Source organism: Opisthocomus hoazin, chromosome Z (assembly GCF_030867145.1).
Source record: "Opisthocomus hoazin isolate bOpiHoa1 chromosome Z, bOpiHoa1.hap1, whole genome shotgun sequence".
NCBI lineage: Eukaryota > Metazoa > Chordata > Aves > Opisthocomiformes > Opisthocomidae > Opisthocomus > Opisthocomus hoazin.
In genome coordinates, this window is record NC_134454.1 from 39,979,271 (window position 1) to 40,006,102 (window position 26,832).

Consider the following 26,832-nt stretch of genomic DNA (forward strand, 5'->3'; position numbering starts at 1 on the left):
ATTAAAACAAGATGCAGATGGTACTGCCACCTAGCAATTTTCACCTCACTTACTCTGACTCCAATTATAGCCTTTCCCTACTGACTTACACTGTTTAAATTACGAAGTCAGGGGATAGATGACTATTTACTTGCTTCTGTTCATACAAAGAAGTCTAACACATCATCATCCTCCTGCACAAGGCGTGTGATGGTCTTAGGACTTACTCGGAAAAAAAAGTATCTCCACTTTTTTAAAAAAAGCAAAAAAGGTAATAAAAAGATGACTTAGACAGTCATTAGCAAACACATGCATCAGCAGGAAGCATATGAATGTTACACACACAACGTGTTTCTCTAACACTCGTTGGTTCAAGCAGGTGCCATACTTCTGGGAAATTAACTTTAATTGGATAAATAGAAAACTGGTGTGAACTAAGCCACTCCAACCCATTTTCTTAGCTTATTATTTTCTTTAGACACTCTGAAACGCTTGGCGTTGATCCCCTGGGTGACTTTCGCTTTTTCCCAGAGTAAATCACATTTACAAGGAGAGGTCAAGAAATCAGCTGTCCTGACTGGGTTAGGTTTTCTTGATCCTGCCTCAGTGCAGCAGGGTAGACAAGACTGCCACTGAGGTCCTCCACATTGCTTTAAACAAGCTTTGTAAGCAAGCTTTAGGAAGCAAGAATCCATGTCCAGCCCTGGCAGAGAGCATGGAGTAATCCTGCTGTTCTAATTCTGTGACACAAGAATGATCTGGAAGTGACTCTGGCCATCAGCTGGACCACTGTGTTGTTCCTAGTTGACGCATTACTTTCTGGCACTTTATTCTGGCATCCCCTTTCATGCAAAACCAGCCCCGTGTCCTGCCATCCTGCTGGCAGTGAAGTGCATGGAACAGCCCATGCTTTTCCTGATCATCTACATTTTTTTCATGTGAGCAGCTTTCATGTGCAAAATATTCCCTGCTGTAGAAGATACAGTGGGGTAGGATTTGCAGTTATCTTTACAACAACCCTCTTGTATGGTTTGAAAAGGTGTGCCTGTTGGAGGGGGAGAGGAGGAGCAGGGCGGCGGACCAGGATTTGCTTACGGAGACCTGTTGTTTTGAGTCATTCAGATGGCTTCCATTTTCTGTCGAAAGATGTATGCAAATTAATGCTGATTGGAAAGGAACTTCCATGCATCCTTGATGGCATGCTAAATGAGGTCTACATGAGTACTATTATTACGATGAGTAAGGCAATATTAACTTGACTGAAGCACTCCAAGCACCCCTGCTTTCTCCTGGCTATCTTCTTCACCCTGTTCAACCCCAGGGACTTTCTGCGGTGTGGCAGCAGTGGTCCCTGCAGTGGGTGGATCTCATGACTCAAATGCACAGCGGGCAGGTCAGAGGTCTCCTCCCCTGTCAAAAGCCACCATACTGGAGGCTGAGGCTACTGCCTCTTCTGGGGGGTAGCTCAGTGGAGGGATTTTTCCTTGGCAGGGTACTCTTGTGGGTGCTTGCGCTGCGCTTGGCTGGCCAAGACCCCACCAGGGCCATGGGGTCTGATGCACCCTGTTTCCTTCAGTTCCTCTCTGGTCATTTCTGCACAACACTATGGTAAGACAGCTCTCTGTCAGAGACTACGTGCGTGCCAGTGCAGAGGTGCACACTCGGGGCAGTGTTGCGAGGGAAAACTGCTTTAAGGACCTAGGTTCACACCCTCCCTTGGGCAGCAGTTTGCGGCCACACCAGCAGAGCAGTTACAGACCTCATACACATCAGTTTGTGCATCAGGGCATCCCCTTCCTGCCCTCCCTTCTTCGTGCCTGTGCTTCCAAGGGACCTTCCTTTTACTGGTGACAGATGGAGGAGCTCCGCAAAGGAGGCAGCCAGTGACACTTCTAGAGATGTTCTTGGGCCCTGTCCTCCAGGCAGCAGCCTGCAATTGTTTATAGAGGAATACGAATATTAATGTTGAAATAGAGGCACATTACTCTTGAATAGCTTCCCTAGGTGCTGCCTCAACAAAGCATTTCAAACACAGCTGGACAACGTAACATCGCAGAGGTCCGCCTGCAGGACTGAAAACAACATGGGTCTCTAAGCATCCGGAGAGCGTTTGCTTTCCCGCCTGCTGCAATTCTCGGAGCATGCAGGTCAAATGCAGCAGAGTGTGGAGCACTGTGTGACTGTACAGCGCCCTGTGTCCCCAGGCTAGACATCCCTCAGCATCACTCGGGGCAGCCTGCCAGGTCCTGGCCATGGCAGACATCATCCCCACGTCCACACCTCACATCTGCATGCCTGGCTCAGAGGAAGCCTGCACCCGAGATGAAAAGAGAGAGGCGTCTGTGGGCAAGGCACTGAAAAACCATGTTTGCAATGCTCTGCTCTCGCCTGTCACGGCTGCGCCAAGGCCACCACCTTCGGAGCCCTGCTGTCCTTCAGGGCAGAGTAGGGGAGCTGGAGCTGGAGAAGGGCCTCGTGCTTTCCACCGCAGAGAGCACGCCAAGGCTTTGCGACATGTCTTTTTGAATCCACTATGCCCCGCTCCTTGAAGAAAGCTAATACTGCACCACTTTCTGCTGAGCCAGAAAGCTATCCGTGGTGTGAGGTGGGGGACCGGCACGTATCAGTGAGGCTGTAGGTCCCAAACAGCGTGTCCTGGCAGGGCAGGAAGCCCAAGTATGACCCGAGTAAGGGTAAATTTCTGGACTGGAGCCCTTGTTGCTACAGGGTTAGACAGAATTCGTGTCACAAAACAAAATCAGTAACAAAGATAACCAAGCATTTACCTGTACACTACTGGCTGAGCACAAGTGATTCACAGCCATACAAAATCAGTGTGGAGAAGGCAGGTATGTTTTAGTTACTCCCAGGACTAGGTAGATAATATACTCTTTTGTTATTTACCTGTTTACTACCATTTCCTTGCAGAATTAAAGTCTCAGGCAATCTAAAGCAGGGCTGTGAAGCAGAAGAGATTAATGCCTGCCAAAAGAAAACACAGGCTCCTCCGTTATTAATATGTAAAGCCTGGAGATGAAGTCACATCTATATTATGATGTATTTTGGTGGACCATGCGTGCTTAAATCCCAGCCTTGATCTTTTAAACTATCAAGTCTGCCATAAATATTTGATGATGAACAAGCTCATAAAAAGAAAATGCAGAATATGAATAGAGGGAGAGCAAATGTGTGATTCAATTTTTAATTAGCATCACTGTACTCTGAAGTGAAGTCCATCTTCTGCGAGAGACAGCAAGTAACAAATTTCTTTCTCGCCATCTAAATGATCAGCATTGCATTTGTTTGTATTTTTTAAGAAAAAGGGTAAGTCACCGTAGAAACAAAAGAACCAGGACACAAGAAATAAGGTAGAACAGTCTGGTTTTATTACCATATGTAATCAAGAGCTTTTATTTCTCCTTTTCTCCTCCTTCTTTCTTTTTCATTCTTTTTTTTTTTTTTTACAACACACATTAAGTCGTGAATCAGATGTTAGGGGGATGTGGAAATGAAGGGAAACTGGTGACATCACAATACTTTACAACTTTACAAGAAATGAGAGTCTGAATTTGTTGCATCTACCAGTGTATAGCAAGGGTGGAAAGCAAAGGCACACATAGGTTCATGAACCCCTCGAGACAAAGGGTGGAAGGGAATCGGGAGTGGGAAAGGACGAAAACAGAAGACCCACCGAGTAGAAAATGCATGTTTCCAGGTCAACCCCGTAACTGGTGTGGTGTACATCATGAAGGCAGATCGCTGCACAAGCTGTTGCCATGACTATTTGCCTCTGTGTTTTTGGGAGAACGCTTTGCTGGGTGGTATCAACGGGACCTGCACACTTGGTGCTCCAGGAGTTTGGAGCTTGGTAAAAAGGTGGCAAGTTGGTTCTTTTAAAAAAAATGACCTTGCTACCTATTGTTTTAAAAGGGTTTTCTGTTTGTTTTTATTAAAACAACAACATTGCTTTGGATACAGAACTATCTACTCCAGTCTGCATAGTTCACTAAGGGTGAACAAAACTGTTTCATAAAAGAAGCTGTGATAAAATGAAAGAACATGCAAGCACCCTTGTTACACACTTTGGTCTAGACCATCCAGACTTTATATATACCATCTATAAGCTAATGGACTTAAAATCTGTCTTTTCAATCATTCAGAAACAAAACCAAAACCCTGAAAAACAAATTGAAGTATAAAATTTTAAAAAACAAATTGAAACGGAAACAACCACCTTACTCAAACATACTGTTCAGTAGATATATATATATATATATATATAAAAAGCTTAGAAGCGATCCCCATCTTTTTTCTACAGTATGTTGACACAGTTATTGTAACAGATTAAAAACACATCTACGTTTTTGCATAAACTGAAAGACCGGAAAGGAACTTACACACCTGCGCGCACACACACACACGCACACACCTGTGTGCGCGCACACTCCCACGCTAGCTACATGCACAGTCACACAAAAGAAACAAAGGAAAAAAAAAATAATACATTTTTCCCCAAAGAAGTAGATGCAGCATCCTTCTGGAGCAGCGGGTAGCTACAGCAGGAGCCCGCCTGACTGTCCTAGCTCCGTGTGTCCGGCGTGCTGCTCAACGCGCAGCCAGGCTTTCTGCGGGGCTTGGCCCCTCTCACCGGCGCCGGTCCCCAGCCAGGTGACACACCAGCCCCATGGACTAGGCTGTTGGTGACTTCCCTGCTGCCCGGCGAGAAAGATTCCCACGCTGACGTGTGGTACAGGGGGAGCAGGAGGCGGCGGAAGGCAGAACCCCCAGCGCGGTGCCTCGGGAGCATCACCGCTTGCGAGCAGTTTTGAGAGAGGACTTGGCACAGCTAGAAAGACAAACTGAAGCGGAGGGTACGGTGCTAGCCTAATTTCTTGAGGGACACAGGGTTATGACAATAACCACCACGTTCTTCTTTAAATGTCTTTACTCCAGTTCTTGAAGGGGCTTGGAGGAGGAAGCATCAATAAATATTTGCATTACTCAAAGGGGAAAAAGAAAAAGGTTTTACATACTACAGCTCACAAGTATACACAACTGAGGGTGTAAGGCACAAATTTACATGTGGAAGAAAACAGGCTATTCACAGATATATTCCCACGAAAAACCCGTGTGATAAGACCATAATTTATGCATGGTAACAGCCGGCATATTAACTAGTTCACACTGTTTGAGGATTTTGTTTGCCGTCTCACATGCAAGGTGAAATGAGATGGCACATCACAAGCTGGTGCCTTCACAGAAAGTATTAGCTACTGACAAAGCCATGTTGATAGCAATGGTGCACAAATGTGCAGCTTTGAAGAGTTTCTCTTGCAGTTGTGTTAGAAGTTATGAATTTGCTGTATTTGTTTGTTGCTGTCTTAGGTCAGAGGCCTAGCCAGCTAATTAGCTGAGAGACTTAAATAGATATCCCCGTTTTTTTTCAGCTAATCGGGCAGTCCAGGCACAAAGTTCAGAATTCCAGCTCCAACTTATCTAACTCAGTGAATTCACTGGAAAAATAAAAGAGTTTCAATTACTCCAGTTAATGGGTTTCACGTTAAATAGGTGTAACTTTCAAGGTACTGCTGAAGAGCTGCTCACAGGATGGTATGCAGAAGTCATTTCCTTAGGAAAAACAAAAGTTGAACAATAAATAAGAGGAGTTACTTGCGTCACGTGTTATTCATTAAAAGAGAAGGGTAGCAGAAATCTGTGACATAGTTTGCCCAACACGGCATTTAACTGCTGTAACCAAATGGCTGTAACACTGATGGGCATCATTTCACAGTACCTGCACGTAGTAAACTTCCGCCATTGTTAAGTCAGAGTTAGCTTTATCAGTGGTTTCTTTTTTTTTTTCTTTTTAAAATTTGTTTGTTCTTGTAATTATTTGTTTTGCTTTTCAGAGCACTCTTTCCCAGTTCAGGAATGCATTGTGCAGCTGAGGACGGGGTGAAATGTCACAGTCATCTTTCACCTGTGTGCTTTTGGCTCAACGTTGGTGATGGAGGGTTAGTCTTTTGAGCAAAGAACCAGCGGGTTGTGGGGGCAAGTCCTGCAATTGCAAACCTTCAACCATGAGTCATATGGCTCGGGCTTAAAAAAATATTCCACTTTTCCCAGAGAGCAGAAATCCAACACATCTTCAGCTTGCAACAACCGTCTTCTCAGAGGAGCGAGTGATAACAGTTGCAGAACACTGGTTTTCAAGGGCAACCTCTGTGTAATTGCTGTCCTCCCCCCACCCCCACTCTGATTATGTACATGCGTCGTTGGGCTTCATGGACGTAGAGAGCGGAGCAAAGGAAGGTTTGGGAGGTACGTCTGGCTTTAGCGAGGGCGTGCGTTTCAGCCCCGACCTCGTCAGCGAGTTGTAGGTGGTGAGACTCGGCTGCCGAGATACAGTCACAGCCTGTGCCTGGGCAGCGTGGACCTGTATTGAGTCCACCCGCTGCGGGGCCGGTGGCGGGTTGTCGCCCCGGCCGAAGCTCTGATTGCGGGAGAGGTGGGACGAGTTAGAGGAGTTAGTGTTGTTTCTTTTGAGGGTTGATGTCTGGTGACTTCTCGTGAGTGAGTTTGTAGGGTAGCTTCTCTTGTAGTCCACGCTGTAAGCAGAAGAGTGCATCTCCAGCCGCTTGTTCAGGCCACTCTGCGACAGCAAGGCGCTCGGGGGCCCGAGGGAAGCTTCCCGCTGGGGTACTTTTGGGGGCATGCTGTCGAGATTTTCCACCAGGTTAACCCCGTGGCTGGGGCTTTTGCTACTGAGATGGTCCTTGATAGTTTTGTACTCAAGGGTGGCATTCTGGTCCTCCACAGACATCTGGGCCCCATCGCTCATTTTCGGCTGGTCAACGTACTCATGCTGGTAGCCTTGCTGGGCTATGGGCAGGACCACAACACTGGGAATGTGGCTAGGAGAAGCCCTGAGCGGCAGGTCGGTTGGGATCACGGGTGAGGCCATCGGGGGGATATCTTTTGTGCAGGCATTGATGAGGTTCTGGTTTCTCTCCCATTCCCTGCTGCCACGGCTGGGCTTTCTCTTCTGCTGCAGTGTTGGAGTGGACTCCGGGGTTGGCAGGGCAGCCAGGTCCAGATGGTGCTGGTCAGCTTTGATGAGCATCTTGGCAGTGCTGCCTGGTGTAGCCAGCTTACCATTGTGCATCAGAGGTGTGAGGATAGCTTCAGGCTTTGGCTCCTTGGACTGAGCATCCCCAAAGAGGCCACTGAGCTTGGTAACACTGTTCATGGAGCCGCGGCGGGAGTGGGTCAGCTCTTTCTCCTTCCTCTGCACAACAGCCACGTCTCTGCGGCGATGGTCACAGATGCAGTACACTATGATTCCCGAAAAGACGGCCCCCATGACGAAAGCCAGAATAACAGCAATGGCCAACAGGGTGACTGGCACCAGTTGATCATGACCCTTCAAGTAGCTCTCACGAATCACTCCTGCAATAAACAGCATACAGTGATTAAGCAAACTCAGGATGAGGAAAAGCTACTTATCATTAACTCCTTTATTCAAAAGCACTCCTGAGGAGGTTTGTTTGTGTTTTGCAAGGTGATTTTTGATCAGCTTGCCCAAATTTGGAGACATACTGTACCTGGCAGCTATACTTTGCACGTGCAGCCTTGGGCTGTCAGTACAGCCTTCAGATCTGGAGTTGAAGACTTCAAAGTTCAGGAGAGGAGAGAGAATTTACTTGCAGGGCAAGTGCAGTCGGTTTGAATTCCTGGCCCTGGGTAACTCGCACTGACTTTAGCAGGTTGGAGCTATTATTCCTCCGTCTCTGACACAGTGCTCATTCCTCCCTTCGCTCCATCCGATCTCTCCTCAGCTAATACCATCTTATTTTTACTACAGTAAACCATTCACATTGAAAAACCTTTAAAAGGAAGAGAGGAGACAGAAGCTCTGCGAATACCAGGGGAGTGCATCCCACATTGTTTAAAGCTTCTTTCTCTGCTCGTCATTCTGTTATCTTTGTTATGTGTTTTAAAAGTCAGTGTCACATGCCTGAGCTTCAGGAGGATGCTTAAATAACCATGAAAGATAGAGCACAGTGTTGAAATCTATTGAGCCTGCTAGATGACTGTCCTTGCTATTTTAATTTTAAAAGATCTCTCTTGTTCTGAACACGTGAATAGGTCAACCTCTGTGCTAAAGCTTATGCTTTCTCAGCTGAAAGCCCTGACTCTGAGGGCCTCACCTTGTGGTCCTGTGCTGTGGTCAGAGATCATTGTCAAATCTTACTTGGCCCTTCTAAAGCTCGCTGTCAGAAAAGGCATCTTTGGCAGAGTGCGTCTCCTCCATCTAAGTCCCTAACACAGCCTTAATCAATACCCTGAATTTCTGAAGAAAGTTGTTTTTTCTGACATAGTTGGGCACTAGGCCAGGAGCACTAATGAAACACAAGCATGGAGCCTCTAGTTTGCTTTTTTTCATTTCTGGTTTTGTTCTTAGTGCTTAACGAGGAGCAGCCACAGCCTGACAAGAGGCTGAAGGAACATCTCTCCCACCTCTTTCTCCAGAGAGGGTCCAAGTGCCAGGACATTAAAAGCTCCACACACTGTAAGGAAATGTAATGCTTGTCCTTATTACAGGAGAGACAGCAAGACAGAAAATGCACCTCCAAGGCTCTCTTGAGACTTCGTGAAAATACAAAACTTTCATGCTGTAAATCAACTCCTTTCAGAATAATATCTTTTCATGTACTTGGCAGAATAGGTATTAGTGGCCTAAAATTAGAACCAAAAGGAAAATATTCCTCAGCAAACTATGTTAAAAGAGCATTGAAAAGCTGCCACTATCTCACAGAAACCTTTGAAAAGTACTCTGGCTAGTATAATGCTGCTTCTATAACACACACGTATTTCTGTCCTCATTTAATTCCAACATTTAGGTGGACAAGGGATATTTGCTTACAAGATGGGAACTTTATATTTAAAAGCAAAACAGCTCTTGAAATCATAAGCCCCTGTGTGTGACATCACAGCTGGTTGCCACGGAAATTATTATTATTGTGCTGTAACAAATAAAATATTATGATTTTATGAGCAGAATAAATAGCAAGAGTGGATGATTGCTTAAGAAAACAAGATCACGCATTCATATAAATGTCTTAATAGTAAAAAAGTAACAGGAGGAAAGTAGATCTCAGAAAACAATGTAGAATTAGAAGCAATCTTCAAATTAAGTGTTTCTAAGAGAACCCTCTTTTAAAGCCCAGCAGCTTTTTAAGAGGCAGATTTTTCTATTCTTTGTCATCAGCACTTAACAAGCGGTGGTAGAACGCCCCTGTAATTTAAATCCACACACAAAATTGCTGTATACAGACCACAAGCATGGTCTAGTGGTTATGGCACAGTCAGCAGTAATTACATTTCACTGCAAAGGTGCTGGTCTTCTGTGGACCTTACACCAGCTGATATTTACATGCTAGACTCTGCAGCATTTTGAGACTAAATTCATTTACACTTGTAAAACTGTGGTCATTAACTGGAGAATCAGAAATAGAGAGTCCTAAATGGGTGGGAAGGATAGTCAGGGAAGTGTTAAGTCTTCCCCAGAAATGGATTGCTGCACCTGAAGTTAAGGAAAGCTTCCACTTAAAAAGCCTGATTTCATGGACACCTTCCATGCACAAACTTCTCAGAGATACGGCCTCTTTGGGTACGTAAGTCCACTGTTTTCTACAGGAAAAAGACTCAAAATCCCTGCTCCATGTCTATCTAATGGTGTGAGCACCTACAGTCAAAGCCAGCATGGGTTCATGAGAGGAAAGTCATGCTAAGTAAGCTGACTTAACATCCTTTCATGTACAGACTGGCAGACACGAGGCTTGAGTGCAGCCCTGGAGAAAGGAATCTGGCAGCTTTGGTTGATGGGTAAGCTCAATGAGAGTCAACAATGTGCCCTGGTGGCCAAGGGGCCAACCATGTGAAAATACTAGAATGTGTCCAAACGAGGGCAACAAAGATGGTGGAAAGACTACAGGGCATGACTGATGAGGAGCTGCTGAAGATACTTGGTTTGTTCAGCTTACAGAAGAGGAGACCTCACTGCTATCTAAAACTTCCTTGTGATGAGGGGTGGAGAGGGAAGTGCTGATCTCCCTCTCAGGTGTCCGATGATAGGATGAGAGGAAATGGCTTAAAGCTCATGTCCATGCCTGGCATTTCCTACTGGCTAAGGGAGGTTGTTCTCCACCCTCAGCCTTCTGCTTTAGGCTAAGGCCTACTCTGCAAATGATAGCCATAAGCACAAACCTGCATCACTGCATACAAAAGCAACATGAAATCTTCAGTTTTACATTACCAACAGATACTGAATCATTACAACTCAAGTTACAAAACTGGCACACAGTTCAGTCTCAGTGACCATGTGTGTTCAAGAAAGGGGAAGCTGAAATTATGTCACTCACGCTGCAGGTGTTTTATCACCAGAAATTTATGAGGGTCTTAAAACAGCCTGATTCCAGCTAGTTCCGCGTGAGCTCAAACCTTCCTTGTTTATCATGTTTCCTATGCTAGACTCAAAGGATATTTAACATTAGTGGCTTTGCACTAGGCAGGCTGATCTTCTCTAGGCACAATGCCAGGTTAATGATATAATTTATTTTTATCATGGATCACATCCATGAGTCTTTTGTTATGCAAGCAATACCAACAACTTTAACTTAAATGAAGTAAGACAGGCAAGATTTGACCCTGCATTAATGATTACAGAATAGATACAATTAAGTAATGAAAAGTATGAGGAATGTTCAGCATCCTACTGGCATGACCACAGGGGGTGAAAAATCTAATCTGAAATAGGCTGATAATTGCAATCGTTGTCAATCAACATCTCAAGCCCCTAGCATCAGAAGTAACTGCCTTCACAGACTGGGATGAACAAGCAAGTGTGTGATCCCAACTATGTCCCCAAAACAAGCCAGTTTGAAAGCACACAGATAGGAAGTGTTCACGTCACTTTACAGACTGCATTTTACCCATCCTGCAGCTCTTAAAGCACACCACAGTTCCCAAGGCTCCATCCAGCATCATACACTCATTATTCAAAGAATTAAAATAAATGGGGAAAATAATTAGAAAAATGTAGGGCTTACATTTTTGAAAGTCAACTAAAGTATTTGGACACCCAGTTTTCAGGAAATATCTGCTACTGAAAAGTGTTATAGCTATGTACTATCTGATTTCCTTCTAAGACATTATGTACTGGAAAACGGACTGGGCTGTCTGCACAAAATGCTATGGAACCAGCAGTAAAATGTGACTGATATAGACATCACTATATTATTCCTGTCTTACATTTACTAATGCAATAATTATTCTAAATTAAATTACTTTTAAAATACTATGTCTAGCATTTTCCTGTTTGCAATATGTTCCTTCCAAATGTGGAAATACATTGTTTATTTCATTTTATGTGGCCTGAACTGCTAATCCATAGTCTTGACTGTTTTCTGGAGTGCTTGGAGACGTGCCACCATAGGTAATAACCAGCTATGCTTTGCAAAGGGATATTGTTGACAGAATTGCCTGTATTAACATTAAACTTGGAAGCGGTCTGGTGGTAAAAACAGTAGTAAAACTGAAAAACTTCAAAGACATAGATGAGGTTAAATATTTACACCTTCAAGGATCAGACCTTACATGTCGCTAATGCCACAAACATGCTGACACTTCTCTATCTCGCTGAAGTCTTCCAGTTAAGTCAAGCTCCATCACTTGCAAATCACAACTGGGCTTATGACTTCAGTGTCTTCCCATATGTGATACACTATTACTTCCAGCTGCTAAAAGAGCCAGGCTAGTCACCTGATACCCTCCACTTTTCATGGCCATTCTGATTCCCGTAGGCAACTTGATCCGTCTTCCCCCACTAACTTTCTGTAATTTCATGAGAGAGAAGACCTGATATGGTATTGTATTATTCTGCTATACATAATTGATTCTTTCTTCCAGCAGAGCTTGAAGGTAAGGTACAAAGTGTTGGCTGGCTGGCTGGTTAAAACGACTTCAAGAAAAATATTTCATAACCTTCAAAGTGTTTCAATTCTGAAATGAGTTAGTGCTTGGATAAATCACATGAGTAGCGTATTGATCTAGCTTGTTCACTAAAGATTGCTGGGGAAAAAGCAAGGAGATGTTAAATTTCATGTCAATAAAATAAATAAAAAAACATACACCTTTTCTAAAGTTCTGGAAAAGGTGAAAAGCAGACTTGTTGAATGTCTCTGAGTGAAAACAAGAGAGAAAAGAAGACACCAGAGGTGACAGAATGATATAGATCTACTGTATACTAGATTATCGCAAGCAGAAAGGAAATGAGGCTTCTTCTTTTCATCAGTTAACAAAAGTATTCAAGGGTTAGGACTGTACCTTCGTATCTGTAAAAAACTAGTTAAAATGTAAGATGTGCACAGTGCTGATGGCATTATTATAGGAAAATGCTGATGCAGCTATTCTGGGCATGTTCTGCTCCTTCTAATTCTAACAGCAAAGAACTTCCGAGGGCAGAAATGTAATTAGGATGAAATAATCACAAAGGAATAGAGTTCATCCTTCTAAAGAATACATGGCGTGAGCCTAACTGAATAAGAATAATGAATATCAGTATAACAAACTTCAATAAAGGAGGGCAGATAAGGAAGACACAGAGTCTGAAGCATTTACTCCTTTTCCTGCTGCACGTTTCAGCAAAAATTCCCACTCTGACCTGTGATCAGAAACGTAACAAAGTCAGGGACTAAGTGTTGACTAGAACAGACAAAAGTAGTAAAAATATTAGGTAAGGTAGATGTTCTCAAGTTGCCTAAAGGAATTTGTTCCCAGCTGCTTAAGGAGACAGTCAAAGCAATTTCTAGACAGTGCAGTATCTTGGAGAACGCTGGAGGAAGTACGAGTATCCACAGCTCTGGAAAAGGACAAGCACATTACATGCCTTTGAGACGAGCCAAAGGGAGGACTCAACAGACCTGCTGATCCAGTTTTTAGAATGAGAATGACAGCACAACAAGTGATTAAACAATCAATTTTATGAGCATCCAAAGGATGACAAAGTAGTTCTATAAAGAAAAAGCCAACCACAGCAAATTTGCCAAGAATAAATTACATTAAATCAGACAAAATTCCTTTTTTTTGACAGGATAAATGGCTTACTTTTTATGGGGAAACATTAAGTATGATACCTTTTGACTTCTGTAAAGTCTTTTGACTTATTTTCTCAAAAGAAAGTGAGCTAAAACTTGCTTAAAAGCTGCAACTGAAAAGTATTGATCAAAGGTCTACCTGGAAAGAGATCTGAAGTAAGGTGTCTGTCTCAGGAGAACAGCAATTAACAAGCATCTGCAGAAAGCAGACCTTCACTCCAGAGGCCCAGCAAAAGAGCTGTGTCTCTTTAGCATGTGCAGTATAAAAGAAACACCCCATGATAAAGCCTAAATTTCTTTGTCTCATCTGTTATCAGGGAGAGAGATGGCGGAACATTAAGAAGAGCCCCACAGTCACATTCCTCTAAGTCTAGGTTCTGGTGTATGCTTCACAGTGAGCACACACTGAAATTCCAGTTTATAACCCTGACAACTGCTCGATGAATGAAAACAAACAACAAACTACTTTTCAGTTTGAACAGCTTAATGTGAGGCTGTTCTGGTGATACAATAGTCTGGGTGCTGTCTTCTTTCACAGCCAAGCTGAAGCCTGTAAGAAAAACAAGAGCAGGGCAGAGAGCAACACCTGGTCCCATAACTACAAGTTCCCGTGTGTGAACAACCTAGTTACCTGCCACCAAAAATAAGACCTTTCAGTCTGAGCACTACAGTTAGCTTTGTGTCTGTGGACACAAAAACAGCTCCATCCCAGAAATGATGGATGGCCATAAGAAGCGTACCCTGGACCACATGCCATGTGCACCAAGAACACTCTGTGATTGCTTCTGCAGGGAGTTGTCATTTAGCTTTCCACTGTTGCCTGCAACAGACGGTAAAGTAATAACCCAAAATGCTGGCACACAGGAAACTGAAACATCGCAGTAGGAAATGAAGAATGATGTTTTGGCAGCAAAGTGGGGGAATAACTATCAGGGAATAAAGTAATATTTCTGTCTAGACCACACATTAACAGCAGTCAGGGACTGAGTGTCATTGCTGTCTTAAACTTCACCTCTCCAGTTCAATGGGAATGAGGCCACTTGCATCTCCAACATCTACAAAATGACTTGAGACTTTCCACAGAACAAGTCATTGTCCAGAAAGGCACAATGATTTCTTCACTGTTGTCATTTAAGAGGTAAACCTTGCAGTTCATTTAGTTTTTTTTCAGTGCAAGCTTCTCTGTCTGATGTATGTCTACCTGTGCTTAGACTTGCAAGAAATGTTGGTATAGACTCATTAAGAATGGAGGTTTTTATGGGCTTCAGAATACCTTTTTTAAATACCACTGAATAGGTTTTCAACATGTGTTTCCAGGTGTTAGAACTGTGTTTACAGGCAGTCTCATGCTGCTAAAAGACTATTTCAGCCTGGAAAATCCCTGCAGGTATAAACAAGCTTTCTTCCTCCTTTTTAACCAGCAACAGGAATTAAAAAAATTTCAGATGAATCTAGACTGGACACCCCGATTGAAAGTGATAGCAAGTTCAGGAATGACCAGAGCCTATCATGCATTTCTTCTCTCATTGTTTTTCTTGAAGGAATAATTTCAATGTTTGACATAAACCAACCACATTATAATCCCAATTATTTTATATTTGCAACTTTATTGGAAGTGCTTTGTTGAAAACAGCTTTTTCCTTCATCTTCCTTCTGGCTGCAAGTACTTGTTCTGCTGACTCTGTGCAATTCTACCCAGTATTTGTTTTTCTGGAGTCTTCAGTGTCACCAGCTTGAAAAAAACAGCTCAAACGTTCATAGTTCAGGCTGCTCGCAAATGTTTTTCTTCCCTCTCCTCTCATAGTAAAGCTGTATTGCTGATTTGCAAAGGTCTGCAACTTTAAGTTTTGCATGACTGTGCTGAGAGGAGCAAACCATCTCCCCCGATTCCGCCTTACAGCTCTCAAAGCCAGTTGCCCAAGCTAGCAGCAGCCTGAGATATGCAGCAAACAAAAGAGGAGATGCTTGCGCTTGGAGAGAATAATGAGTTTGTTAAAGAAAAGACCTTCAGTTACAAGAGGCTTGGGGATCATCAGATGTATGTGGAGAAACTGTACTTCAAAACTGTGAGAAGAAAATAAATATATACTGTACCTGAAGTAACAAAGCCTGGAAAAGGATCTAAACAATCAGATTAGTCATGGTGGCCTCTGTTGGGGTTTTCTAGCCCTTAAATCAGACCTATTTCAGAAGCAATGCCTCCAGGTTGATCTCTAAGGTTGGCATGATTTCTCCTTTCAGATGGTCCAAATTATCACTTCTCTCTACTTTTGATGAATGACTTTCGACATGACTCTTTATAGCAAAAAGATGGCTGTAACTTACTAAAAGAGGGGAGATCAACAGGTGGCTTTACTCTCAATGAGAAGATGGAGAATTTTCATTTTTTATTTTTTTAAGCTAGATAAATTAAGCAAGAAAGGTAAGACAGACAACTCCACTGTCTCCATATGAGATAGCCTTTGAGTCTTGAAGTAACATTTTCAGAACTTCAATTATCCATTTTTGGTTCAATTATGAGCCTGCAATACAATTTTTTTCCATGCCACATCAGCCATACAAAACCTACACCATGGCCACACTTGTGAATTTTGAGAAATTAGAAACAAGCAGTTCTTTTTTGAAAGGGATTGTTATAGCTGGAAATTACAAGATCTGAACCACCAAATTCATGTTCAGAAAACTCTCAACCCCACTGAACAAATGGGAAGCAGACCTGAACAGGACTGGAATATTAAGCGCTTTGAGCTTTTTAAATTATGTTACTTCTAAGCAGTACCTCCGCAAATAAACCAGTTTATTAAGTTTGCAAGTATGGGGGAAGTTTTGAGATACACATCCTCCTGGATGTGTAATATAATGATGAAAGTCATTATAGTCCTGAAGCCAGCCCAATTTTATTTGTCCCAGTGGCTAGGCTCCAGGCCAGCCTGACAACCTTTGTCCCACTGGTAGGTGGTAGGCAGTGGCTGATCCATTTTGAACTTCCCTGATATCAGTACTTTTCCTTCACGTCTCACCCCTTCCCAGTGAGCAATGATAATTTTAGATGCCTCTGTGTGATAGGGAATAGGCAGACATCGCAGGTCCTTTAAAAAAGTAAAATACAGGCATTCACAGTAGTTAAAACGAGACGTATAAAATCCAAATGTCAAGGAAAATTAATTCTTTTGTAGCTTGTCTCGGCAGAGGCAAACTTCATGCTGCTTTGCATCTTGAAACACAAGTTTCCTTTAAAGTCTGCTGCATTTCCTCTAATGACGTAAAAAAACCCCTGTGCACATTCTGGGACCTTTCTACTATGCCTGGGATGAGCTGAAACATATCCAGCTGCTCTTTATTAGTTTACTTCAGGGGATCTTTCGCAGCTGGGTTAAACCAGATTTACATATGTTTGGCTGAATATGCATGATTTCAGGGCTCCAGAGAAGTTGTTGTAGCCTGCAAAGTGAATCTCTCATCTTCACAGCTCCCATTTCACTGCATGGAACTTCTCTGATGGTACAGAACAAATGACTTCTTTTTTTTTTTCACCCCTGCCATGGGTATTAAGTATTCTGGGCAGCTCACCGCCTTTCTGGAAGCAGTTTTTATGAACAGTGTCAAGGAAAGAGAAGCTCTCACTGAGAAATTCTGTGGCTTTTCCTCTCCTTTTTTACAGCCTGTTTTGAACTATGGCCTTTCTTCACAACAGGAAGAAGTGAAGTTTGCTGAATGTCAACATAAGCATCTCCGCTTAGAAGGCTAAAGCTCAAAAAGCTAAAGCCTTATGGAAGAATAGGGGTTAAATTTCAAACACTGCACACGAACTAAAAGCAAAAATTGTTTCCTCATCAGCTCTGATCTTCTTTAAAGACACAAAAATTGAAATGATATTTTTCAGCCACTAGTGTGACTGAACACGTTATAGCTGAACTAACAAAGGAGCCATCCATCAAACATCCAAGATATTTAAATAATAAGACTGTACCCGATATATCCTATTCCATGAGGTCCTTGGAAACGATCATTAAACTGTTGAACAGCTATGTGACCAAGGCAACAACGTTTACTCATGCACACAGACTGTATTTCTTAGGGATTGTCCTTCTGCCCACAGCTGGGTTGCTGGTGCATGTTAGGAACATGGCTGGACCCTACGTTAGGTCTGCTCTAACACAGCGGGAGGATGAAACCTCTTCTGTCACCAAAATGCCAGCACTGTGTATGTTGTGACAGGAAGCGTACACCGCGGATTAACTCCTCATTTCTCCTACACTTATGAACGCTGCAGGTGTAATCAAAAGACCTGCATTAAGAATTAAAACATGCCCATAGTGATCAGTAAAAGACAAGACTGCTTCTTCCAGAAATATTTGCAGGGCTGGTGCTGTAGGCAAAAAATAGCTTACACATGCCTGATGTTAGGTTTATCATTTCCCTCCGTATTGCAGTCCTTTGAATATACTAAGTGACTGAGGAATTACGAAGAATTGGAAACGCTGGCTGTAACAGTCAGCAAGATTAATTTTACTGCTAGTCCTTTTTCTGTATCTCACTGCTCTTCCAATATAAATATCAGAAGCCTTCTCTCCTCTCAGTTACATCTGCTCGAATGCGCAGTATCTCCAGTAAAGCAAGCAGGGTTACTCCAGCCACATCCTGAGGTAAAAGACAGCATTTCCCTGATGAACTTCTTGTCCTGGTGCTGCTACCATCTCTCACTCACTTACTTCATTTTCTGTCTCCAGTGGTGGCTTCCTTCATGCATTTTTCTATCTGTCAAATTTATAGTTTTCTGCATCTTCTGACCTACTTTTTCTTTATCACCTCCCCACCTGGCAGCCACTGCATGTACATTCACACTTTGATACCATAACTTCATTGAAGTTTCCTGTCTGTGTATTTTTTAACATGATTACTTTGGACAGTCTTCTTCCCTGGATGAGGTGAACCTGGGGCTTCATCCCAAGGACATACTTTGGCAAACCGGTACCTGACCGAGGAACAAGAAAGCTGCCCTGGGGCCAGCAGCAATCTGGCCACAGTAGTGTATGCAAACCAGCATCTTCTCTTGACACATATTCAAAGCCCACCCAGACACCGTCTTGACTGTACAGCAGCAGGCCATGCACACATACTTGCTTTATCACGCATCTCACAAAGCAGGAGTGTTTCTGCAATACCACAACTCCCCCAGCCTTCCATTCAGTTCTTGTACTGGATCAAACCTCCGTTTTCTGGATTTACTGCAGTGTTTGTTCAGTCTCTGCTCATGCTCTTTCTTTAAGCCAGTATTTTCCACTGCTGCAGGCAAACCAGGCAGCTTGCACAGCTAGTTAATCAACATGAAGTTAAGTTCCTTGTAACCAGGAACATGACTGGCCTTTTTCACATCTGTAGACTATTTCTCAGGATATGTTTACTGACCTACAGATATACAAATTTCCATGTGAGAGGTTAAAGCCTAATTTTTTCCCTAGCATTGGGACCCTAACAAATTCTACTACAATCTCTTTTCTCTCAGTAATAGGCATTTATTCTTTCTTCTCCTTTCTAAACACAGTGTAGGTGAGACCAAACCTTTTGCAGAAGCACAGCTGATGTCAAGTCATCTTGCCACAAGCAAGTAGAGATAAACTGTATTGTCTTTCCAGGTCTCGATGCTGTGTATATCAAAGTACCCACTGATTTGATATCAGTAATTTAGTTCAGTGAGTGAGAACTGCACACTGAGATATACAAATCCCCCTGGGTATGGAAAATTAATTGGTCTCACTGGATGAATGCCTCAGGACATTGCTTGTAGTTTCGTTGTATTTAGACAAAAAGCATATAAAGTGCTGCAGGACTGTAAGACCTCTTTAAGACACTGAATAGAGACTAGTGTTATGTAGTGATAAAGCCGAACGCTATCCACAAAAGAAGAGCAGTGCTCTTTATGCTCTTTGTTATGAGCTGTGATTGCCCAAACCTCTGGGCAGGCTCTGTGGTGAACACAGGAGGTCCAGCGCGGAAAGCAGGCAGAAGAACGGACAGAGGGCACTCCCGCTCTGTGCCCTCCTTTGAGAGCTTCTGATTTGGACTCATTCAGCAACGAATACACACAGAGAATTGTTGATCTTTTTAATGGGAGCTATAAGCCAGTGGCAGGAATAAAATTTCTCCAGTGCTGACCACAGGCTCAAAGAAACTACCAATGGCCTTTTCTGCACCACATGACAAGACCACTTCTGTTAGCTTCTTCAGAAACAAGTGGTACTCAGTGTTTACCCAGCATTATGGCTTCTGTCTCGCTCACCCTGCTTGCTTCCAAACAGGAATTCAGTATAGGTTTCTGATGTAAAGAATAAGGAAACACCTGGAAAATATGTGCTTCTCCAAAGTCTTTTGGAATTCTTTTAATGAAGGCTTTGGTGTGCTGCTGTTCAGGAGGTGTTTCTGTGCACGCTTAAATTCCCTGTCTGCACTGGTATTGTTTGTGTTTAGTAATTGCAGATCCTTCAGGCTCTCAAAAAAAACCCCTCTGTTTCTTTCTACAAGAACATGACAGAGAATAACAGTAGCTTTGTAGGGCTTTAAAATTGTGCCTGCTTCCCCCCCCCTTTTTTTAACAGCTGTTCTTTTCTATTACAGTTGCGGGTTAAGATGAGATGGAGCACGAACAAGATAGCATATTATTGACAGCATGCAGCTGGCGTTACTTTCCAACTAAAAAAATCCTTGTTGGGCATATGAAAGAACTGTTTAGTTTATGCCCAGTTGTGACAATGCTATCAAACTGCACCTCCATCTGAAATTTTATTTCACAGAAGATAGCAATCTTTGGTTGCCAGCGGGAGAACTACAGTTTAATATCCAGGGCTGACCACTTTGGTAGATGTGGGAGGCTGGAACCGGTCTGGAGGCTATCCACTGGGACTCACTGTTTAAGAGTATTACAGGTATTCTTCCCAGCCAGCACAAAGCTGGTGATGAATGTGCTGTTAACCACTTCCAAATGTTTGCTGCATTGTACAGCTGTGCCAGAAATGCCTCTTAATGCCTCCTGAGCAACTTCTCTATAAGATGCCCTACGCTCTTCCAATGCCAACGGAGCTCTTAAAATCTCCTTCAGCAGGGACTCTGACTTACTCTGATCTTCTGGGGCAGGGAGAGCAGTCAGACTATCAGTTGGTGGTTAAAATGCTTATCAGTTGCAGCACCAATGCTCAATGTACATGGAGCTGTCTGTGTATTTAGTGCCTAACTGTGACAAGTGTCTTCTGGGTATGAGTGACTAGGATTTTTTCAAAAACTTACAGCTTGGCCAATGAAGATCATTTTCCCTCACAGCGATGTCAGGATGCACATTTTTGATATAATGGTAAATCTGCACTATCTGCTTCAAAACTTCTCAATAAAATGCCCTTAAGATTCTTTTTTGTATCATGAGAATAACAACATATTTTTCACTATCCTCTTTCTCAGCTACTGGCACAGAAAATCTTAAAACACATGATTAAAATCTAGCCAAAGTCATAGCAACAGTAATCGGATACTGAAGACTATAGTGTCTCAGTAAGCAACTGTTAAAGAGCTCGAAGTAACACCTGCCTAAACACCTGCCTAAACTAAGGATTTCGTAGGAACAACTACTTTCCAAATGTGACATTTGTTATCTGTATTTAATGTTTAATAAGATTAACATGACAAAATCTAAATCACGCCCTCTCCAGGCTTTTCTTTTTTTAATGAACTGCATGCTGTTAATTGGTAAGCACTAGCCCATCCTGACACAAAGAATTGAGCTCACCTTTTTTACAGTCTTTAAGAAAACTAAGAAAAAAGGAAAGACAGTCAGTCAGGATCCCTCCTACACACAGAAAGGGATGTTGATATCATTCACTAAAAGGTTACCTGTATGAGAAGAACGTAGGTGGTTTTTGTACAGAGGCATGTATTAAACAGTTCACAGTTCACAGACCACATTAAAAGTGCTCTGAACCAGGACTGTCGATGTTTCGGAAATTGTGAAATTACTACAGGACATCTTACCTATTAATTAACACAATTATTGAAACTAGGCACATCCTATATGAGAAAAATGAATTATTCAAATATCTTTGAACAGCATATCGACATTTTAATTGTACAGTGGCATTAAGTTAACACCAAAAGGAGCTTTAAGCTCTTAAATCCCTTCAAATTTCAAAGCAATTTCAGAAATCTCTCATTTAAATGGCTAGGCTGCCCTCCCAATTCAGCATCTTTGTACGGCACAACGTCTCCCCGTACTCAACACAATCACCACAAAAATGAAGCTTGGTGATACTTAACATCCTGTCCACCAAATACGCTTTGCTATTTCCACATAGAGCAGTGCCCCTGTGGGGCCAGCATACCCTACAGCAAATTCCCAGCTCTTGATAAATATGTCAGTGCTACAAGGGTCAAACAAGAGCGCACGGCAGTCTGTGTTCCTCCATCGAGCTGTCCTCACCGAGTGACTGGGGATGAATGCAGCTGGGGATCTAGTCCATCACACAATAGCTCTAATGCCCTGAACCCTGAGCAGCTGCCTTGACAAATTAGATGTGGGCTGTTTTATTGAAAAAGCAGATCAAGGTCCCAGAGCAATGACAGTTTTTCCCTGTTTCAGTAAGACAGGCTTCTCCTACTCATATCCTGGAAATGGATAGCCTGACTTAAAATCTACACAGGCGGGCAATTACAGGTCAAGGATACCCGCTGTTTCCCACAGCCACATCTGACATTTGATGAGCTCTATTTTAAATTTCATCATTCTTTTACTTGTAGGATCCAGTAATTTGGCAACACTTAGAAAGAAAAGCTGTGTTGACAGTTTTCATAACCAGGAGCTGCACATCAACACAACCTCTCATATTACCAATGACGACTTTTTTTGGCTACTAAATAAGCAATGGCTCTTGGTTCTGCTCTTGCTACTCACGTTTCCACTTCTTCAAGTTAAATCTGAAATCCATACTGTTAGCAAAACGTAGACACATTTTGATTTCTGAAAATTTTAAGTTAGTGCCGGTGCTGAAGTATACGCATTTTTTAAAGTGTGGCAGAGGCAGCTGGTGCGTGTTGGAATATACCCCTTCCACTATTTTGGTTTCCTCATCCTTGCCTATCTTTTGCAGTGAAAACTGTTCCTCTCCTTACACTTTCAGAAGGTTACTAAAGAAAATCTGTGGCTAAATGACCTGGAACTTTTTATGTAAAGTTTGAAATGAAGATTTACTCACAGAGAAGACACACTAAATCACTGCCCTGTATTCTATTACAATCCCCATTTTTTATTAAAATTGGCTTAAGGATGTGGCCCTTCCCAAGGACTTTGTTTCTGTCATCTTTTATGTATGTCTTGTCTCCTGTTTGTCTCTTTGCACTTGTTCTCAAAGAAACTTAGAAAAACATAACAAAAACAAGTTTGAAGCAAGTCTGTTGTCAGAAACATCCTTCCAGCATTCTTCTTTCATGAATTTTATATATAATTTCAATTTTATTAATTAGCATCTAGTTTTCTGCTGCCACTGTTTGAACTTGAGGATGCAATCTGAGATGATTAGCTGTCTCTACCCCGGTGAGCAGACAGCTCAGACATGCAAGACAGAACAGAGGAAGAATCAGTGTCACTCCTCTGGACAAATCTGGTGTGTTCCCTTAACCCTGTCTGCACAGCCTTCTGGTGCATGTCACAGGATACCAGTGACTCTAGCATGGTGAGGTTGTCAATCTTAAGGCATTGTTGCTAGTTCTTAGCCTGGCCTGGTGTCACAGGTATCTGGCCATTAAAAACTCTGCTGAGAAATTTGGTCCCATTTAACTGCTAACAATGGCTTTCTGTTATTTATCTGATATGGAGCTAAAATGGTGCTCCACAGCAGGTATGCCATGATTAGTCTCTGAGACATTCAGTTCCTAGATTGGTTGCTCATTAGAGCCATTCTAGACAGATACAGGAAGGGTTATTTGTTTTTTAAAAAAAGATTTTTTTAGTATTTCATCCAAGCGGCCAATATACCTGACAAATGTAAATAAGACCTCCCTCTAGAAACAGAGATGCTTACAGTAAGCTGATGCTAATTTACCTAAGAACATCTTAGGAAAAAAAAATCTACAGGGCTTTGTTTAGCATAGACTCATTCAGCCAACATCTGTTTACATCTTAATGGAAAATGTAAGTAGGTTTTAATCTAGCTGTGGATCTATAAAAGTTTAAATGGACTAAGTCCCGTGTCATCTTGTCTTGTGTAGGTGAAATCCCTTTGTGAAGCACTACAGCTCTAACTAACCACACCTCTCACTTCACATCTCAGCCAGATGCTACAGAATCATAGACAGAATCAGGGCAAATTCCCTACTCCCTTTCTCATGGCACTCTCTACGAGACTGTGGGACAAAGACTTAAAAGTAGAATCAGCCAAGGATCCAGTGCGATTCAATCTTCGTTGTTTTCTCAGCACTTGAAACTGTTAGTAAACTGCAAGGTACTTGCAGTCTGCTTTATGTTTGTGTGTACAATGGTTTGAGACATGGGAAAGAATAGCAGTGTTTGTGTAGCTTCCTCCAGGCACACAGGCTTTGAGTTTATAGCTCTTCCCGAGCACCATCCAGGCAGAACTGACTACAGGGCAACTCCTTCTCCCATTAGCCTAACACTTTTTTTACGATCAGTCAGTTCCTTCTGACAGTGCCAGGACGACGATATGGATCAAAAACAGTATTTGCTTCACCCTGAAAATCCAAGCTCATCCCCTCAGACCTGCAAACACTGACACAAAGGATAAGTTTTGACAAATTTTGTGCCACTTTAAATCTTCTTCTGAATTATTACAAAATGCCAGCAAGATAATAACAACCTTTCCCTCCTTCCTCTGATAAAACATGCTTCAAATCTTTTAGATCCTTGCTCATATTGGCATATAAAAACATTTTTGTGTAAAAACACACTCTGCAAATGTACTTCCTGGTGCAAAACTCAGCGATCCCATGACAGAACACCAGTTGTTTAATTTATGCAAAGTCTGAAGCTTTGATTTGCCCCAGATCTTTTTTCCTCTTGTTTCATGTCTACTTGTAAAGTATCTTGTTAAATCAGCACTTTACATTCTTTATCATAACTGTACCTGAAGTTTCATATAATTCTGTCTCACTCCAGCAGAATCTGCCTGAACATTTGCAGACTCTCCGGAGACAAGCATTGTCAGCACTTGGCAAATCTTTCAAGTAGTGATAATCACAGTAAAATTTAGTAACACTGCCACTTGCATACAATATGAAATACTTTCTGGAGTCAGGTTTTGAAATGAACAGCCCTTGGGCTCCCTAATAGCAAGCCCTCTCCAAACAGAGGAGTTGACAATTGCTGATGATGTCGAATTCTGTACCAGAGGAAGGGCTGCAGTTAAAAATAATAATAATACAGACTCTACAAAGTAATAGGTTCTACTGGATACTATATCTAAAGGAGGGCTCCTGTAGATCCGCATACATCAGTAACTCTTAACTCTGTGAACTGTGTCCATCACATCCTGCTTCTAATCAGCTTTTTACCATTGTTACTTGGATATCAACAAAAGGCTTGTTAAGGAAAACAGATACCACCTCATAATCTTCACTTAATGAGTGTTGAGACAAGCAAGAATATGAACATTAAGCCTGCTAACAGCAATGCTACTCCTTCGTCATTCAGTGCCCAGCTCAGCCACGTCCACCTGAATGCTGCAGAGCAGCTGTAGCAGAACCACAAAACCGTAAGCTGAATTTGCAACCGATTTATCAACACTGTGATTAAAAGGCAAGCTCCAGGCATTCAGGGAGTGAGTGAGAAAACTGAGCAGTTGGCTGTATTTCTGCTAATGAGCCCAGGACTTCAAAAGCGTGAGGCGTTTCTGAAGGGAAGGCAGGAAGGACAGGAGGCAGCAGAGAAGGGCAGCAGGGTAACGAGGGGCAAGGCCAGCTACTCTTGAAGAAAATCGCTTTGTTTTCTTCACGTAGGCCTCTCTACGAGCGATATGTGACTACTCCCCACTTCATTAGTAGGACGGCTACAGAGAGACACAACGCTACAGCACTACTGGGGTGTAGAGGGTAAAGCCTTGGAGTGCTCCACGGTGGGAGCTTCACCGCTGCGGAGGGAAGGGGGACCAAGAACAATGGCAGCAGGGGGCAAGGTTAGGCGGCGAGGTTAGGGAAACCGTGTCAGCAAAGGTGAGAAACACAAAATTAAATTAACACTAAAACACAGCAAGAAAGGAAACAAAACGTAAACATACTCGAGAACATGTTTCTTTTTTTCTTTTTTTTTTCCCTGGGGAGGAGATGGAGGAAAAGAGGAAAGAGGGGTGCAGTTTGCCCAATCAGAGCTGATTTTTTTTTGTTTTGTTCTGGAATGGCCAAAATGAAAATGCCAGTGGGATGGCAACGCATAGTTCCCACTCTATGGGCTGCACTACACATTTTCATCTTGGCAAGAAATGTGATGTAGCTCAGAAACAACAATCCCAGAGTATATTTAGCTACTAAAGCTGTGGCACACAAATGTCACATTCCCATGAGTCAATCCTTTTAAAGAACCCCCTCTTCACGCCCCCACAGATATTCCCCAAGATGCCTACACTGAATTAAAAGTGAAGCATATGGATGGATGTGACATCATCAAAGCACCCATGTTACAGAAAAGAAAGCAGCAAGTGGATTCTGTACAATTAGTACAATCAGTAAGAAGTCGTTTGTGAGCACAAGAAAAGAAAGAAAACGTTGTCCAAAGGATTACACACAACCAATGAAGAACAACACAAAGCACCTTGCAAAACAAAGACAAAACGTTAAAAAAAAGAGTATTTTTTTTTCTCTGTGAATGTGTGAACATAAAAGAAATCACAGCAAAAGTGAAAACAAAACCTTGACAAAAGGATAGTAAGCGTAACATTTTCTGATTTAATTTTGTGTAAGAACTCTTTCCTTTGCCCTTTTAAAACAACAAATCAATAGTAATTTTGGAGCCAACCGGCTCTGACTGGGCAAGGCAAGGAGTAACAACACACAAGTAGATGGCAATGGTAAACAACCATGCGGTCACCTCTGCCGCCATTGTTTTGATTTCGTGTAGACTGCTTCCAGCTTTGTCAATATTCATAATTAGGCACCAAAGAATGCATGATATTTAAATGACCCTGTCAAGTGCTAATAAGGCTTTTTGGTAACCATCACTCCCTGGAGAGGGAACTATTGAATGTAAGCCACCTCATCAGTCAGTGAATTGAAGCGAAAATGATTAGAATCCAACAGCTACACATTTATTAATATTTTCACTGCATGCTCTTCTGGAAGCTGCTATTGGCACACAAGATGCTCTTAAGAGCTAGCTTTCCATCTATTAAGCATTGCTTCGCAGAAGATTTGTGAAGTAGGGACCCACACATAACAAATAGTGCCATTAAAATGCATGCATGTCTCCGAATTCCTCTGGGTACACAAAGGGCCAGATCGTCCACTATTAACTGTTTCTGACACCACTCCCCTGTCTGACGCCAGCAGAAGAGCTGGGTTCAAGGATCTTTTCCTTCCTTCCTCATCAAATCTGCTTAATGACATCCCCTCCTCTCAGGGTGGAGGAGAAAAAGACACCACTTACTTTCAGAAGAGGGAACACTGGATTTTCTAAGAAATACCCTCTCACCTCAAGCATTTTGAATACCAGATG

The 26,832-nt window shown here is 42.5% G+C and overlaps 1 protein-coding gene across 3 annotated transcripts in view; it reads right to left on the reverse strand.

Moving 5' to 3' along the window:
• Positions 1-3,362: 3,362 nt before the first annotated feature.
• The window catches only part of SEMA6A (semaphorin 6A), a 115,056-nt gene continuing 91,586 nt past the window's right edge, over positions 3,363-26,832 (reverse strand). For all 3 annotated transcript variants that reach the window (XM_075410715.1, XM_075410713.1, XM_075410714.1), the window contains one exon: positions 3,363-7,428. In XM_075410715.1, the coding sequence (XP_075266830.1) occupies positions 6,239-7,428 (1,190 nt within the window). In that variant the 3' untranslated portion in view covers positions 3,363-6,238. The remainder of the gene's footprint in view (positions 7,429-26,832) is intronic.